The sequence below is a fragment of the Pituophis catenifer genome, unplaced genomic scaffold (genome assembly GCF_029215685.1).
Source record: "Pituophis catenifer annectens isolate HBS135680 unplaced genomic scaffold, rPitCat1.0.hap2 SCAF_1, whole genome shotgun sequence".
NCBI lineage: Eukaryota > Metazoa > Chordata > Lepidosauria > Squamata > Colubridae > Pituophis > Pituophis catenifer.
In genome coordinates, this window is record NW_027256881.1 from 60,241,733 (window position 1) to 60,258,563 (window position 16,831).

The following is a 16,831-nucleotide window of genomic DNA, read 5'->3' on the forward strand; positions in this document are numbered from 1 at the left end:
CCCTCTCGGTAGGGTCAAGATGATCAATCTTTTTAATCTAATTACATGTGATGTACAGGTAATCCTCGAATTACGAATATAATGGAGCCTGCCAATTATATTTGTAACCTGAGGATTCGTTGGAATGAATCACATCAAACAAACGTGATCTTTCCCTGCCATGCCAGGTGACTTACCTTGTGAAGATCTAGCGAGCTGTTGTCTCCTCTCCAACCTCTCTGTTATGGTTTTTGCCCACTTGCAGTCTCAATGCGAAAAGCATTTGCAAGCTGACAAGATTTGGGGACAGCAAAATCGCATTGCTTCAAGCCTCCATTGGCTTGCAAATGTTTTTCGCGCTGAGATTGGATGCTTCTGGGGGCCGTGATCTCATGCAAGATTAATGGCCCCAAGAAGCTTCCAGTCTCGGCATGAAAAGTGTTTGCAAGCTAACGAGACTTCTGCTACCACAAAGTCTTGTTGGCTTGCAAACACTCTTCAGCTGGATCTGGTGTAGGCCTTGGTTCGAGAATAGAGGCCTAAAGATCTCACATGATCTTGCACTATTTTAGGCCTCTGTTTGCACGAATGCACTGAAGCAGGCAAAGGAACTGACAGCTCACTAGATCGTCACAAGATAAGTGAGTCTCCACAGGCCCAGTTCCTGTGGAGACCTGATGGGGAAGGGGGGTGGGAGAAATAGGAAGGGCGAATGTTACAGTGCCTCTGTGGTCATTCGTGTGAACGATTGACATGGTGCTGTAACATTCATGATTTCAGGATTGTGTCATAAGTACTTGGGAAGTTATGTAGTAACTTCGAACGGCGCTAAGTGAACTGTTGTAACACAAGGATTATATGTAGTCTATAGTTATCCATCAACTATGAGACAGAGAAGACAGAGGAGTAAGTAGAGAAAATCTCTATTACCTGGATGGTTTCTGCAGCCTCCAGCTGTACTGCCCCGTCGCCAGGTCCCCTCAAATAATGTAGTGTGCCATTTCTTTGTATCCTCCACTGTCAGAGCATCTGGGGTGAGATTACAGATCTCAAGTCTAGAAAACTCACGCATAAAGTCTCGAAAAGCCATCCTGAAGGAGCAGAAGGCATAGTAAGAACAATATCAAAAGCAGGTATGATGGTCACAGTGCTACTTTACAGCAGAAGAAAATAATCAGTACAACTACTCTAAAACTGTAATAATAGTCCTGCTGGACCAGGTCAAAGCCCATCTTAGTCCCTCATTTGCTTTTTCACACTAGCCAAACAGGTGCCTCCTGGGAGCTCGCAAGCAGGAAGTAGAAACATAACTTCTTTCAAAATTATTCCCTTGCAATAGTTTTTGGGAAGCTTAATACAGGATACTTGCATGCAGTGTGAAACAGCATTTCTTTGATCTGTTTTAGATTTCCTTCCGTGCAGGCACCTGGTTTCCCTGAAAAACTATCCCGCTTATATTTTCCAAGCCATGTGTGATTTTATATAGTTTAATCAAGTTGCCTTTATTCCAAACGAAAGAATTTCAAGCATTCTAGTCTGTCTTTGTAAAGTATCCAAGTCTCCTTATTGTTTTAGCTACTCTTACATACATCTTCCAGCTCTATTGTATCTTTTTCAAATACAGTGATCAGAATGTATTCTAAATCAGATAAGAGCATAGATTTGCATACTGTTGACTGTTTAATTGCTTTTCTAATATACCTAGCATGGAATTCACTTCACAGCTGCTGCTTACTCATTCTACTCATGGGATACTTTCCCTGCAGACAGTTCAGTTCCCATCAGGGTTTTTTTTTTTAAATTTGATTTATATTCCGCCCTTCTCCGGAGACTCAGGGCGGCTTACAATGTGTTAAGCAATAGCTTTCATACTTTTGTATATTTTATACAAAGTCAGCTTATTGCCCCCACAAACGGGTCCTCAATTTACCCACCTTAGAAAGGATGGAAGGCTGAGTCGACCTTGAGCCTGGTAAGAATTGAACTCGCAGTAATTGCAGGCAGCTGGATGTTAAATGCTGCCTTAGGAGGCATTAGCCTCCTACGCCACTCAGGCTCCCTATTTCTCCAACGTGCACTTTACTTACAGGGAACAGCATTTATTATATGATTGATTATTAAATCTATTTTAAAAAGATGGTCCTGGAGCTTTTCACAATCAATTTGGATATTTATCACCTGAACAGTTTAGTATCATCCATGTACTGGATGATACTGGACCAATAAATGTACAACAAGATGAGGAGTGCCTCCATCCACATGTGTAAAGACGCTCTGAACTTTAAATAACTGATGATGCAGGATTTACTTGGCAGTCTGATTTTCCTTCACAAAACTCATTTGCTGTCATTAATGATTGGCTGCAGTGTCAGCCAGATGTTTAGGCTGAATTTGGCATTTTTGTCTACTTCTATTTACAGGTATTTGTATTTCACAATTTTTCTCCTGTTGTCTTCACGTACTGCCACATCCACTGTCCAGATGTGTTTTGTCTTTTTTTATCAACAGTTGTAAAATCTGGGATGTGAGCTGCAGATGCTTGTCTGTGTGACTCCTAAAGCCTCACAGCACTTTAATTTCTTCATTTTCTATTACTACTTACTCCTGTTATTTTTAGGCACGATTATCCAATCATGAGGCGGGGAGTTGAATGCCTTATTGTATTGTATCAATACAAGCTACGTATATTCAAGTTGGTCTTCCTTCTCTTGCAGTTTTCTAAAATCATCTTGTCAATTAGCTCTTTTGTTCCTCGCCTTTTGGGCAGTTTCCTTTCTGCTCAGGGTGAAAGAGCTTGTTTTCAATCTATTGCTGCCACACCAGTCAGCAATTTGAAAGTTATCAATAAGCTGGTACCGTATTTTTCGGAATATAAGACACACCTTTCCCCCCCCAAAAAAAGAGGGTGAAAATCTGGGTTTGTCTTATACTCCAAATGTAGCCCCACCCAGCTTCTTAAACAGAGGTTTCAGAGGCTGAAAAAAACATCAGAAACAAAGCTTCAGAAAAAAAGCCCCCAAACAGAGCTTCAGAAAAAAAGCCCCCAAACAAAGCTTCAGGAAAAAAAAGCCTCAGAAACAGAGCTTCAGAGGCTTTTTTTCTGAAGCTCTGTTTTGGAGGCTTTCAGAGGCAGAAAAAAAAAGTTTTTTCTGAAACAGTGTTTCAGAAGTTTCAGAGGCAGAAAAAAAAAGCAAGGCACAGAGTTCACAACCAACAAAATTCACCTCTGGGAACAGCTGATTGGGGGTATTCCTGAAGGCCAATCCACCCGCCAATCAGCTTTTTTCTTATTTTCCTCCCTGAAAACTAAGGTGCGTCTTATACTCTGAAAAATATAGTAATTGGCTTAAGTAGGTTCGCCAGATGTTAACCAATCAGTTGTTTCAACCTAAAATCATTCAGTTTTGCTTCACCTGGAGCTGACCAATTCTACATCTTCCCTGTTCTTTACCATATCTACCCTGTTTCCCTGAAAATAAGACAACCCCTGATAATAAGCTCAATCAGGCTTTTGAGCGCATGTGCTAAAATAAGCCTCCCCCCAAAAATAAGCCCTCCCCCAAAATATTTAAATGCAGAGCTGGAAATCAGGTAAGATAGCAAGAGGAGCCCCATCTTGCTCCACGCACCCCAAAATAATAAGATCTCCTTGAAAATAAGGCCAAGCGCTTATTTTGGGGTTCAAAAAAAATATAAGACAAGGTCTTATTTTCAGGGAAACATGGTAGTATTATTATAAATTGTTTTCTTTTGATTCACTGGAGCAGTGTCTTTATTGATGGATTGGTAAAAACATTTCTGATTCAACTGAAATTGGAGATTCTGCTTATACTGTGTATTTCCAACTTTGTATCTACTAACCTTCTTGGCTACAACTGTTATTTGCTCTTTTACGGTTTCTAGTGCTTCCTTGTTTCTAGGTGGTACTTCTTGATCAGGTAGGTATTCTTTGGGCTTCTTATTCTTCAACTTCTTTTCTTTCATCCATTCTAGTCTGCTAGCATCTGATCTTGGCATGCTGATTTTATTTTCCATTTTGGTGCATTGATTGGTATTTTTTTCTTCTTTGACGATTTTGGCATCCTAGGGGTTTGCTGCTTTGCTTCTTGTAATCAGCTGGCGCTTATATTTGATATTGCACTATTGACATCTTTAATATTTGAGCTATGTGTTTCTTTGGAACAAGTTTCAATGCAGGCAACCTTATTCTGTTGCTTCTATGCTGTTTTCTGTGCTCAGTTATTCTTTATTTCAATTTTTCTTTTTTAGTTAGAGAACTTTGTTCTTTGGAGAAGGCAGAAAACAGTTCAATAGCTATGCTGGCTTCCTCTACTGCATTAGTGGATCTAACATAAAGATATTTTAAGAAGCAATTATTCAGTCTTGACTTCTGCTGTACATGTTGCCAAAGTTTTGGGAATGATTAAGACACATGCTTAGTGTACAGCACACAGAATTGGCCCCTAGATTTTGGAACTTACCAGAATTCACCATCTTCCATCTTCAGTTGTAATTCATCCTTCTCGTCAGGATCTACTTCGTTCCATTCAGAAGAGCTAAAATGGCAGCAAAAAGGCAATTATGCTGTTTTCCCTGTACTGCTGCTCTACTTCCAATTTTAGCTGTGAACATTACTATTAAAGAATAGCAAAGGGCTAGTTTAAAGAGTTGCAAGCTCAATAATATGCTGTAGTATATATTTTGTAAGAAAAAAAAGTCACAGTCAATTTTAGGCATTTTCAAATAGAATTGGAAAAGATTCTTGCCTAAAGAGTCAATGTCATTCAAGTCTCTCCTTTCTAAAAAATGTATTTAAAATTTACAGTCACATATACAAACTGCTGGTATCAGAGACCATTGGACTGGAAATAACATAATAGGACCAAGTCACTCTCATGACGTGTGTGAAAGAGGACATTTACAAAGTCTGCAGATGACACAAAACTAGGAAAGCTGATTAATACTCTAGATGTAGAAAATCCCAAAGCATTCAGATAAGCTGAAGCAGTCAGCTGTAATTAATACAATTATATTTAACTGAAAAAAAAAATGTAAAATTCTACTTCTATGTAGGAAAAAATGTTCATCTAGGACCGTGATGGCAAACCTATGGCACGGGTGCCACAGGTGGCACACGTAGCCATATCAGTGGGCACGCGAGCATTGCCGTAGCTCAGCTCCAGCATGCACTGGCCAGATTTTTGGGCCTTCCGGTCCCGCCGGAAATTGGGAAATGGGCTGCTTCCCGCCTGCGGAGGATCTCCGGGGTGGGTGGGGAAGGCCGTTTTTGCCCTCCCCAGGCTCCTAGAAAGCCTCTGGAGCCTGGGGAGGGTAAAAAACGGGCCCACCGGGCCATCATGTGTGAAAAGCAGGGGGGGAGTTGTACGCACATGCGTGGGGCGCATTGAATTATGGGTGTGGGCATGCATGTGGGTGACCTCCCCGCGCTCCCCCTGCTTTTGGTACGTGACGGCAAAAAGGTTAGCCATCTAGGATGAAGGTTTGGTTGGCAATAGTACATGTGAAAGGGATTTTGCTGTACTTATTGTCTGTAAATTAAATGTGAACCAGCAGTGTGGTGCAGTAACTAAAAAGGCAAGTGCTGTCTTGGGGGAGTGGAGCATTAATAGAACCCAGATCATAGCAAGTAACTGTTTCAATCTACCCAAATCAGATCCCATTTGGCATACGGTGTCCAATTCTGGGCACCGTAACTTCAAAAAGGACAGTTGGAGGCTTACCAGGATGGTGAATGGTCTGAGAGACAAGCCCTATGTGGAACACTTAAAGGAAATGGGTATGTTTAGCCAACATAAACTGAAGGGAGGTATGGCAGAGGTCTTCATATATGTGTGGGGTTATCACACAGAAGGAACAGACTTACTCTTTTATTGTCCCAAAGGGCAGGACGGTCACCAAAAGTTAAAATTTCAAGGAATAAGGCTAGCTATCAGGAAGCATTTCTTGACTATACAAGCTGTCAGTCAGCTGCCAAATGGAGTGGTGTGTTCTTTACTAGGAACTTTCAAACATGGTCATTTGTCAAAGATGCTCTGGTGCAGGGGTCTCCAACCTTGGCAACTTTAAGACTTGTGGACTTCAACTCCCAGAGTTCCTTAGCCAGCTTTGCTGGCTGAGGAACTCTGGGAGTTGAAGTCCACAAGTCTTAAAGTTGCCAAGGTTAGAGACCCCTGCTCTGGTGGATCGTGCATTGAGCAGGAGTTGGACTTGATGTGTCTAAAGTACATTCTAACTCTACAGTGATTCACCTATCACTCCATGCGCCAGTCCACTCGACTTGACCCCAGGGATTCCTTATGCGAATTAGCTCTTCTTGACGGCCACGATACTCCACCTGTCAAATTTGAGACATTAGGCTGCGTACATAAGTAATTAAATCCTTGAATCGATATTTGTAACTCCACAAAGAGAAACTTACCCCTTTAAATCCTGTGACCGAGTAGGCGTGGCCTTTCACCAGTTTCTTGAAGGTAACTGCTTCCATGTCAAATGCACTTGTAATCTGAGAAAAAGGATAAACTACACTGCATAATAATTTAGGGGTCCCTCCATCTAGAATCAGATGGCATGAAATTAAAGGCACAGAAACAGCAGGAGCAATACAACTTCTCGACCGGAGAGACAACAGTCTGCAAGAAAAATTTACTCCCAAGATGAACCAAGATTCCAAAGCAATGCAGTTACTTAAGTAATGGCTGACTTTAGAATAGACTTTTGTAGCTGGGCATAGGGAAGGCCTTGAAGGATGAGGAAGAACTGCTACTGGATAAGTGGGGTTTGAGCTCAGACCAAGAAAATAACTTAATGCAAAGTCTCATCCTCCTCCCTAGTTCACAAAAAGATAAAAATGAAGGAGGGATAGCATATCCAGACTTGCAATATTGTAGCTTTTACAATTAAAGTCATCCTGGCCTGTGCAGCACCATTGGTTTCTCGGTTTGTCTGCTTTGTTCCGCTGCCATCATTCATGGTTTATATGTATACAATGTTGGGTTGTTGCAGAAACTTCTTCCAGCTTTATACTGCATTCCAGGTGAATTCTCAACATTACTTGAGCCCAACCAATTCATCCTAATTCCTAGAGCCAGACCTTGAAATAGACCATGCAATTCCATCTCCTTCGCCATTTAACCATCTCTCTCTCTAACTGGAGGCAATAATAGTGTTTATGTAGATTAGTTAATGTTTAGTTCAGAGTCTGAGTTTTGGAAAACAATATTAAGAGTAGCGAAACGGACTTTTGCTTCATAACTGATGCTGGGTTTAGCCCTCTGGATTTGCTCTAGCAAGCGCCTCAAGTTCTTTTAACTTCATATTATATCATGGCTGGAACATTAGATTCTTTTTCCCAATTATGCTCCTTAATCTTCAGAGAATATCAACACATTATCTTTTACAATGGGTTACATCAGCTATTAAATATTCTAGTAGCAACGCAGAGTTTAAAATCTTTTATTATATTGAAATGACAGTGAGTATTCAGAGAATCAGTCTGGTGTAACGGTTAAGGCACTAGGCTAGAAACCGGTAGACTGTGAGTTCTAGTCCTGATTAAAGCACAAAGCCAGCTGGGGGATCTTGAGCCAGTCATTCTTTCTCAGCCATAGGAAGCAGGCAGTGGCAAACTAATTCTGAAAAATCTTGCCACAAAAACTGCAAGGACAGTTAAAATGAGTCCACATTGACTCAAAGGCACACATGAGTACACACACGAAAGTGAGCATTCACTTGCAAGTCTGCTAGTGAATTCAGAAGAATGCAGATGACATTAATACCAAAATAACTGATTAGTGTCTCAATGTTCCATAACATATTTGGAAGTTTCCTTGGCCTATCCCAGGGGTGTCAAACTCAATTTCTGATCTGTCCCCGTCCACACACACACACACAAACACAGCCAGCTGAGGGTTAAGGAAGCACTTGGCACACACCCAGGTCTTTATCTCCATCTTGGCAGCGATATACACACCGTCTGCCAAGTGCTTTTATTTCCACAGAAACAGAAAGATAATATACTCAGCGTACAAGAGTCCGACTGAAATAATATTCCTCTCAGCAGTTTCGGACGATGCTCTAGTGACTATCCAAGGTTTATTTTTGTTCGTCACAGGGATCACTGGCTACCACCCTCTATTATATAGTCTCTGGGGTGTGGTCCAGTGACTCAGTTCTAATCCCTAGCACGCCTCCTGAGCTGCTGAAATTGTTTATCACGCCTTCGGTGGCGTGCGTCCAGGAATGACGTCTCCCCTTCACTCTCATCCGAGACACCTGTCTCCCGGCTAATCTCCTCTCCCTCGGCCGGCTCCTGAGACAGTGCCAGAGGGGAGGGGCCTGGAGAGGGAGGCCTGGCTGACTCCTCTTCCTCATGCTCGGAGCTTTCTTCCTCCGATGGGATAGGCTCAGAGGGCGGGGCCACAACAATTTCATTGAGGGCCGCAACAGGGTTGTGTTTGATCTCAGGGGGCTGGGGTGGGCGTGGCCAGCTTGACGCCACTTGTGTCAGAGGCGCCTATGGCCCGAGTGCTCTGCCAGTGAAAACAGGCTCCCACGCTCCGTTTTCGGCTGGGATGGCCTCCTGCAACCCTCTTCCCCCGAAAACAGAGCATGAGAGGGCCGTATGCGGCCCTTCCGCATTCCGTTTTCACTGGCAGAGGCACTGTGGGCCCATCCTTCACTGTTTCCAGGGCAGCCCTGTGGGACAGATCTAAGCACCCAGATCTGGCCCGCGGGCCTCGAGTTTGACACCCTTGGCCTATCCTGTACTTTTTTCTTTTACAACAAAGTTGATTAAGAAAATGGGGAAAAAAATCAAGTCAGATATACAGATAATCATACTGTGGACAATATCTCTTTTGCTTAGTACTTACTGTATGTGTATCTGTGTGTAAATTCTGACTTTTTTTTTACCAACTTCATATTTTAAATAGGTCCCAAACTTTGCAATGTGCAAATAAATCAAATGAGAGTAAATCCAGGATCCAAGCTTGGCAAGCATCCCAGAATATGATTAATCAATTATGGTCTCATTTCCTGTATATTATATTTACGTATTGTCTTTTCATGTATGAAAGTGATATTCTTTTCTTACTTAAAGAAATAAAAGCTGAAAGCTTGGAATGAATAATGAACAATGAATTTCAGAAAACTCTTATATAACAGCCCTAACCAGTTTCATGAAGGAGCTCGGTAATATAACTGTTCTGCCCCACTTCAATAACATAGGCTCATTCGACTGTTCAACTCTGATAAACCTACACTTACTGAATCCTATATTCTGCTCACTTCCGGGTGTCTAAAAATCAGAACTAAATAAAGGAAGCACTCCAAGACTTTTAAAATTCCCAAACTCAAGCGTTTCATGAATCCTCTCAGGAGCCTATCTTACATCAATGGAACAGCCAAGTAGAGATCCTCTCTCGAGGGCCTTGCAAATGATTTTGGATAAATTGCGTGGTGGTCTCTTGAGATCATACATTTCTGCCACACCACCTGTGAAATCTTCAAAGCCTTCGGTGGTGCTGCCCCCTGACAGGGCTTCATAAGAGCCATTCAACCTGTGTAGCAAGCAAAACTCAGAATTAAAAGGATGCCTACAAACCTTGTCAGCGGTCTCCACGTATATAGAATGTGGGAACTATAATAGCAGAGAAACAAATCCAAAGAGTTTGCTTGAGAAAGCATGCATCCACCCACTACTTTAGCCCTCCAATGACCAAAACAACAGCAACGCTTACTTGGCATAAGCTTTTTCCAGCAAAGCACTCCAAAACTCTTGACACTCGGCTGAGTGCACAAATACAAGTTCTCCATCCTTAGTTGGCAATCTGTCATCTATTACCACATCTACCCATTCACCGAATTGCCATATCTGAGGAATAAAAAAAGAAAGGAATAATACATTTATAACTAGGCTTGGTTTGAGCAAAGTAAGAATAGTTAGGTTGGAATAAAACACGGCACTTTTTCTGAACTGCATTTCTTTTGTTCTGTAACACACGTCAGTGAGCAAGGTCTCACTATGAATCACTTCCTATAGCAAAATGTGTGCCTTACCTGGAAGTGGAAAATACCCGCATAGTCCTCCTGGAAGCTCTGTCCGTGGGGTACAACCCGATGTAAGAGTTCCTCATTGAGAGTCAGGGAACCAATGGCAGCCAATAACCAACAGTCACCTTAAGAGCAAGGAAACAGAAGTTACTGTACTTCAAATCTGTCTGAAATGTCTGATCACTATTTCATTTCTCTAGATTTTAAAAGTCAGTATCTTCATCATTGCAATTATAGATACTACTTAGAATATAATATTTTTCTTGCTTATGATATCTATAGATCATTAAAAATGAGTAGATTCGTTCTAAAAACTTTAATCAATTTTAGTAAAATCTGTAGAAAGAACAGACTGGAAAGACTTGCAAAAAAGATAAAAGCAATAAAAAGAATTTTTGTTGCTGAGTTAGTGATAAAAACAAAGGAAGAGAAGGACCCACTGCTTGGATAAGATAAGATAGTAGCAGGTGACACTCTTCAACTCTTATCGTGCTTGGTTTATTGCCCCAAAGGGAATTATATTAAATAGAACTAAGCAAAATAACTAATTTAAGAGCGGGTAAGGATGAGGCAAGCTAAAAGAAATTAAGATATATTTCTTAATATATATTTGGTGCAAATGGATAACTTACCACCAATGTATAGCAATGGTCTGTATTATTGAAATAAAAGAATGTTGTCTTATACCTAATAGACTTTTTACATAAAATGGAAAAATGAACTTATAATTTGCAGTTTTGATGATTAGGAAAAAAAAACTGGATAACAGAAAAGAGTGAGCTTTCTTTTGTAATCATAGAGTGAAATAATTTTTTAACTGTACTTATAATTGCTACAAAGAAAATTGGAAGCTTCTTTTATTTTTTTCTTAACACTTCTGCACATTTTTCCCCTGCTTTTTTATTAGTTTGTGTTAGTTTTTATGTAAAACTTTTATAAATATATATATATATATTGTCTTATTGCACTGTAGAGATATTAATCAGCATATGTGGTGATCACATTTTATATTGTTTATATACTTTAATATTCCATGGTATATTTAGCTATGAACCATGATTATACATTTTAAAATGTTTTTATTGGATTATGCCCACTGTATTTTCTTTGTCTTGGATATGGAAGTAGTTGATTGCTTCTGTCGTTTAAGATCAACCATCAAAAGTAAGGGAACAAAAAACCAACAGACTAGATCTTGGCAGTGCAAACCATAAAGGCCTTGGAAAATATATTCAGATATAGTGATATTTCTATACCTGCAATCATGCAAGCCATGGCATTCCCTGTGACATTTTATGGAAGTGAAAATGAAACAGGGACTTTGAAAAGCAGGACAGGAAGAACATTGATGCTTTTGAAATTTGGTGTTGGAGAAGACTCCTGAGAATACCCTGGACAATCAAGAAAACAAACAAATCGATAATTGAACATTGGGAGCACTTGAGGTGCAAATGGCTAGGTTCAAATTGCTTTACTTCACAAACATTATGTGAAGATCTAACTCTCTGGAGAAGGCTCTAATGCTGGGAAAGGAAAGGGAAAGGGAATAATTAGCAGAAAGGTGGAAGTACAGTTGCAGTGCAGTTGGGGTATTGAAAGGCCTGAAAGATTAGTGACAGATTATTATGGAGAAAATCTAGCAATGCAGTCACTAAGAGTCAACACTGACTTGATGGCACATAGTCAGTTTTCTTTCTCTGTTGTTGTGGCATCCTAGTTTATGTACTGTAATTTGAGGAATTTTCTATTTCTGTTTTGTCAACTTTATGAATGTGTCCATCTAGATTTCTTGGTAATAGTATATAAGTGCTTTGCTATTGCTTTCTTCCTGTTTGTTTGTTTTTTTCAACCTTTCAGTCCAGCCTATAACACATTAATGCAGGAAAACAGCGCTAAGGCAATATTTCACTTGGCTGATATTTAAACATGCAGAACGTTCTAAAACTAGAGTTCTTTTCTTTTAAATGGGTTTTTGCAGGGTGATGCTTAATGAACACTTTAAAACCACAATTTCTGTTCAATTAATTTTTATCTGGCCCGAAAAGAAGCACACTCACTTAGTGAAGATTTTGCAGACATGTCCTGCGGTCTGGAAAAAATGGCTGGGCAAGGAGCTTTATCTCACAATAAACGAGTAAATTGCCATTAAGGTGGGAAGAACCTTTTTAGGATGTTTGAGAGAAATGGGAAGAGGAGTACATGCTAGTTCCTTCCAGACTGCAGATAAGACTCTCGATGTTACTGGTTGCTTGAAGGACATACCTCCTTTCTCTATTTCTATCATAAAATGGCATGCTGAGGAGATGAAATGCTACAGAGCTACTGATCAGCAAATGGAAATATAAAAGCTATCAGAAGCTGCTACTTGGCCAGGGATTCTATTCCATTAAGGACTTAGAGGAGCTGTATCTCCATTCACAATTGTCAGGTTGATAGGTTGCGCTGAATAGCAGTTGTTTTCATTGTTCACTAATGTAAAAGTTATCTTACAGGAGCTATTTCTCCATCCACAATAGTCACATTTATAAATTGCTTGATACCACTGTTGTTTTAATTACTTCTTTTCATTATTTAGTGATGTAGAAGTAATTTGTTGTTTGAGGGCATAAACGTTTTAGGAAAGGTGGTTAGTATGAGAGAGACGGAAGGAAAGAATGCCAGGGAATGTTCAAAATGTATGTAAGAGATTTCAGACAGCCCGACTCTATCTATTTTGGGGATCCTGCAGATCCCCATCTATCAAGTGAATAGGACCAAAACTTTCCATGTTGGAAGAACAATAAGAAAAACCAGACTAAGCTAAATAATTAAGTGTCATCAAATCAATATTGACTCTTAGTGACCACATAGCTATTCTCCAGGAAAAGCAAATAAGGTGAGATAAACATACAATTAAAAGGAATTAAAGCTGATGTGTATTTTTCTCCCCCCCTCCCCACCTTTTAACTTCACAATAACTCTGTGAAGACAGTGGCAACCTGAATGAATGTCATGGCCAAGTCAGGATTTGAAGCTTGACTTCTCCAGTGAGCTGCTGGAACACTCTTAATCACAGTATATAAACGCTCAATTTTCCTGTTTGAAAGGAAGGTATAAATATTTCCCAACACAGCACAGTGCTAACAGCTCCTTCCTCTCCCCCCCCCCCCCCCCGCATTGCAATTTATATTTTAAATATTACGGCAACTACATACTAAAGTATCTAGTGGTGCCAAGAGGAAAAACCACATGCAGGTTGTGTTGTGTGAGTGAGAGGGAGAACCAACCTGGGAACTCCTCATTTTTTAAAAAAATTCCCATATTGTATATGGATCTATACTCTGAAAAGCTCTTCAGAAGGTTCAATCCCTGCAGCCTTTTTTCAGAGTTGCAACAATGGGGAGAACACATTTCCTTTCCCAGCTATCAAAAGAACAAAGGCCTTGTCTTATCTATTAGAGAGAAAGGGACGTTGTCACAGATTGAGAAGAAGGTATACATAATCCTGCATTGTGCCATGGTCGCCACAGTAACTCCAATGCCATGGCTCACCTTGTTGACTTACTTCCTTGACATTCTTGGGAAAAAAAAAATCTGTTGAGGTAAAGGCCTTTCCAATCAATGGCAGAACAGTAACCAGCCTATTCTGGTAGAACAGTGAAGTAATGGCTACCCTGAGGGCCATGTACTTGTTAACCCCATACAGTAAAAAGGATGGGTGTAGGCAACAGCTCTCTTGAGGCTGGGCTGGAAACATATGTTAAGTGTTTGCTAATTCACAAATTTCCATCTTTTACTCTCTCCTCCATTATAATATATTGGTTCTTGTCACACATATAGCAATAGCACTTAGACTTATATACTGCTTCATAGTGCTATGCTACCCTCTCTAAGCGGTTTACAGAGTCAGCATGTTGCCCCCAACAATCTGGGTCCTCATTTTACCCACCTCGGAAGGATGGAAGGCTGAGTCAACCTTGAGCCGATGAGATTTTAACTGCTGAACTACAGCTAGTAGTCAGCTGAAGTAGCCTGCAGTGCTGCACTCTAACCACTGTGCCACCTCGGCTCCTATATATATATATATATATATTAAATATATCATGCACAATCTCCTTCCATTTTGATTTCTCTCTCCTTGCAATTATTTGAATAGAATATCATTTATTTTATTATTTATTTATCTACATAATATTGGTAACGTGTTCTGCCTCCAAACTGATGGAGCCTGGGTGAGGCACAACAATATCAAAAATATGCATTAAAAACATATATAAGTGACAGAAATCAACTTAGCACATCAAATATGTCATTTGTTGGTTAATTTTCATTGGCTAGTTTCTGTGTCAAAAAGATCAAAATCCATCTTGGGAACCAAGATGTAGAAATATTCCAAGTATTCCATTTCCTAACTTTTACTCTAAAGTGATTCTTTCTCTATCATCCAGAATTATTTCAGGGTATGCCAGCAAGAAGGGAAGGCAGATTCCTTGCACCCAATAAGAACTTGCTGGATTTAGATCATTCAGCATCAGTTTTGTGAGTTCTCTATTTCAGTTGCATCTTAAATTATCATGAAAAAGAGACTGAGAATTTTTTTTAACCCCTTCAACTGGATGTACTGTAATTACTCTATACTTGAATGTGGAAAAACATTCAAGGATTATTTTTAACTATTGCTTAAGGAAAGATAACACCAAGCTGTGGTTTATAATTCTAGATCATTTCTCTAATTGTTTTTTTTTACTTTCAGACATACCAGGAACCCAAATTATTTACAAATAGGAGAGGAATGGGAGTCTGCAAACTCCAGGCTCATATATATCATGATAAACACTGTTTACCATAGTATCTGAAACAGATCTATATTCTTTCTATAGTCAGCTATTCTTTTCTTAGCAAAGTATTCCCTTTAAGCTGTCTTGTTTAGGAAGAGGGGAAAAGTTAACATTTTCTATCACACAGAACCTTATAAGGCAGCCTGTTCAAGGGAGTGAACTCACCAAGTGAATGAACAGGGAGAGTAGTTTGCCTTAAAGAGTTTAAGAGGAATCTCTGTTTGTTCCTCTAAATCAACAGTTTTTACTTGGTTAATCTAAAAGCTCAAGAGATGGGAAGGAAAAAGTCTTTCCATAGGTGGTACTCTAAGAAAAAATGAAGATGGATTTACAGGATGCAATGATTGTAATAAATTTGTCCTTCTGCCTGAAACTAATCTTGGATATTTTTGCAACAAATGCAAGAAGCAGAGCAGAGAATGGGTACAGTTCAAGTTGATGAGAAAGGACAAGGAAAATCTATTTAAAAATCTATGATTGACACACAGTTTGTCTTTGTTTGCCATGGGGGTTCTATCTTGTTATGTTCCAAGAAAGGACCCTTTGGACCAGGGGTGAAATGCTCCTGGTTCGAACCGGATCACCCAATCCGGTAGCGATGGCAGCGGGTGGTTTGGAGAAGCTGTAGCAAAAATCCCTGCGCCCGCACCCCCCATGCCCAGCTGAGCTGCACGATCATCAGAGGCTTTTTTTTGTTTTACTTTTAAAAGCATTTTTTCTTCTGCCGAAAAAGTGTTTTTAAAAGTAAAAAAAAAAGCCTCTGATGATTGTGCGCTGGGATCGTCAGAGCCTTTTAAAAGCATTTTTTCTACAACCTCTTCGGCTGAAGAGGTTGTAGAAAAAATGCTTTTAAAAGTAAAAAAAAAAAAAGTTGGCCACGCCTACCCAGTCACATTACCCCCACCACCAAGCCACACCCACAGAACCGGTAGTAACAAATTTTACGTTTCACCACTGCTTTGGACCTATGAGATACTTCAGAAAGACATTTTTGGAAATCACATGTCGCATCTCCTTCCCATCCTCTTTAATTTATCAAAAAATGACTACACTGATTCCCATTCATTCATTGTAAAAATGATTGATGTGGCAAGAAATCTTCATGAATGCACCAAAATAATGCTCTGCCAGATGGTATTTTTACTGTGAGGCACTTCCAATCCCTGCTTATAATTTAATGCTGACCTAAACAGAACATTTGTTTTGGGGGGAAAAATATTTACAATATCGAATTCTTTTATTCACAGATACAGAACTTTCAGATCTAATGCATCTACGAAGAGTTAAAGCAGTCAAGAGGTATTGATCTACGTTGAAGAATATACATATTATACATAATGCACAGAGACTCCTAATGGCACTCTCACTACAGAAGTGAGTATTCTGAAATCTCCAGCTTAATAAAACTAATCCTCTTAATTTTGAATTTTGCAGCTCTAAGGGCTGCTGTATTTTTAAATACAGTATATTCAGAAGTCAGAGCAGGGTTAAGCTTCTTAATTCTTCTGCTTGGTTTGCTCTGCAGCCTACGCAACTATCTCTATTCTCCCCCCCCCACCCCCACCCCCACCCAGTGGTGGGATTCAAGTAATTTAACAACCATTCTCTGCCCTAATGATTTCTTCCAACAATCAGTTTACCAAATTGCTCAGAAAGTTAACTGGTTCTCCCGAAGTGGTGTGAACTGGCTGAATCCCACCACTGCCCCCACCCCCCATATAATCCCAGTCCTAATTTGTAAGGTGAAATTGGTTATTAAACTCACAGAAACTTTGTAATATAACTTGATGAGAACAGTTGAAAAACTTCCTTGGCATCTTTTGGGTTTATAATAGTGCAAAGCCTAGAATACGCATTACACTAAAAATGTACCACTCTACTTGCTAATATAATAAAGGCCTTTATTGTCTACATCAATGATTTCAAGATGCTTGAGAGTTTTGAATGGTTCTCTCACAGCTATA

The 16,831-nt window shown here is 39.9% G+C and overlaps 1 protein-coding gene across 1 annotated transcript in view; it reads right to left on the minus strand.

Annotated features, from left to right (window-relative positions):
* CAPN11 (calpain 11) overlaps positions 1 to 16,831 on the minus strand; it is a 51,280-nt gene that overhangs the window by 11,352 nt on the left and 23,097 nt on the right. Inside the window, exons 4-10 of the mRNA XM_070932470.1 lie at positions 10,057 to 10,175; positions 9,738 to 9,871; positions 9,389 to 9,557; positions 6,419 to 6,502; positions 6,249 to 6,334; positions 4,461 to 4,535; positions 910 to 1,070 (exon numbers count right to left, since the gene is read on the minus strand). Coding sequence (XP_070788571.1) covers positions 910 to 1,070; positions 4,461 to 4,535; positions 6,249 to 6,334; positions 6,419 to 6,502; positions 9,389 to 9,557; positions 9,738 to 9,871; positions 10,057 to 10,175 — 828 coding nt within the window. The remainder of the gene's footprint in view (positions 1 to 909; positions 1,071 to 4,460; positions 4,536 to 6,248; positions 6,335 to 6,418; positions 6,503 to 9,388; positions 9,558 to 9,737; positions 9,872 to 10,056; positions 10,176 to 16,831) is intronic.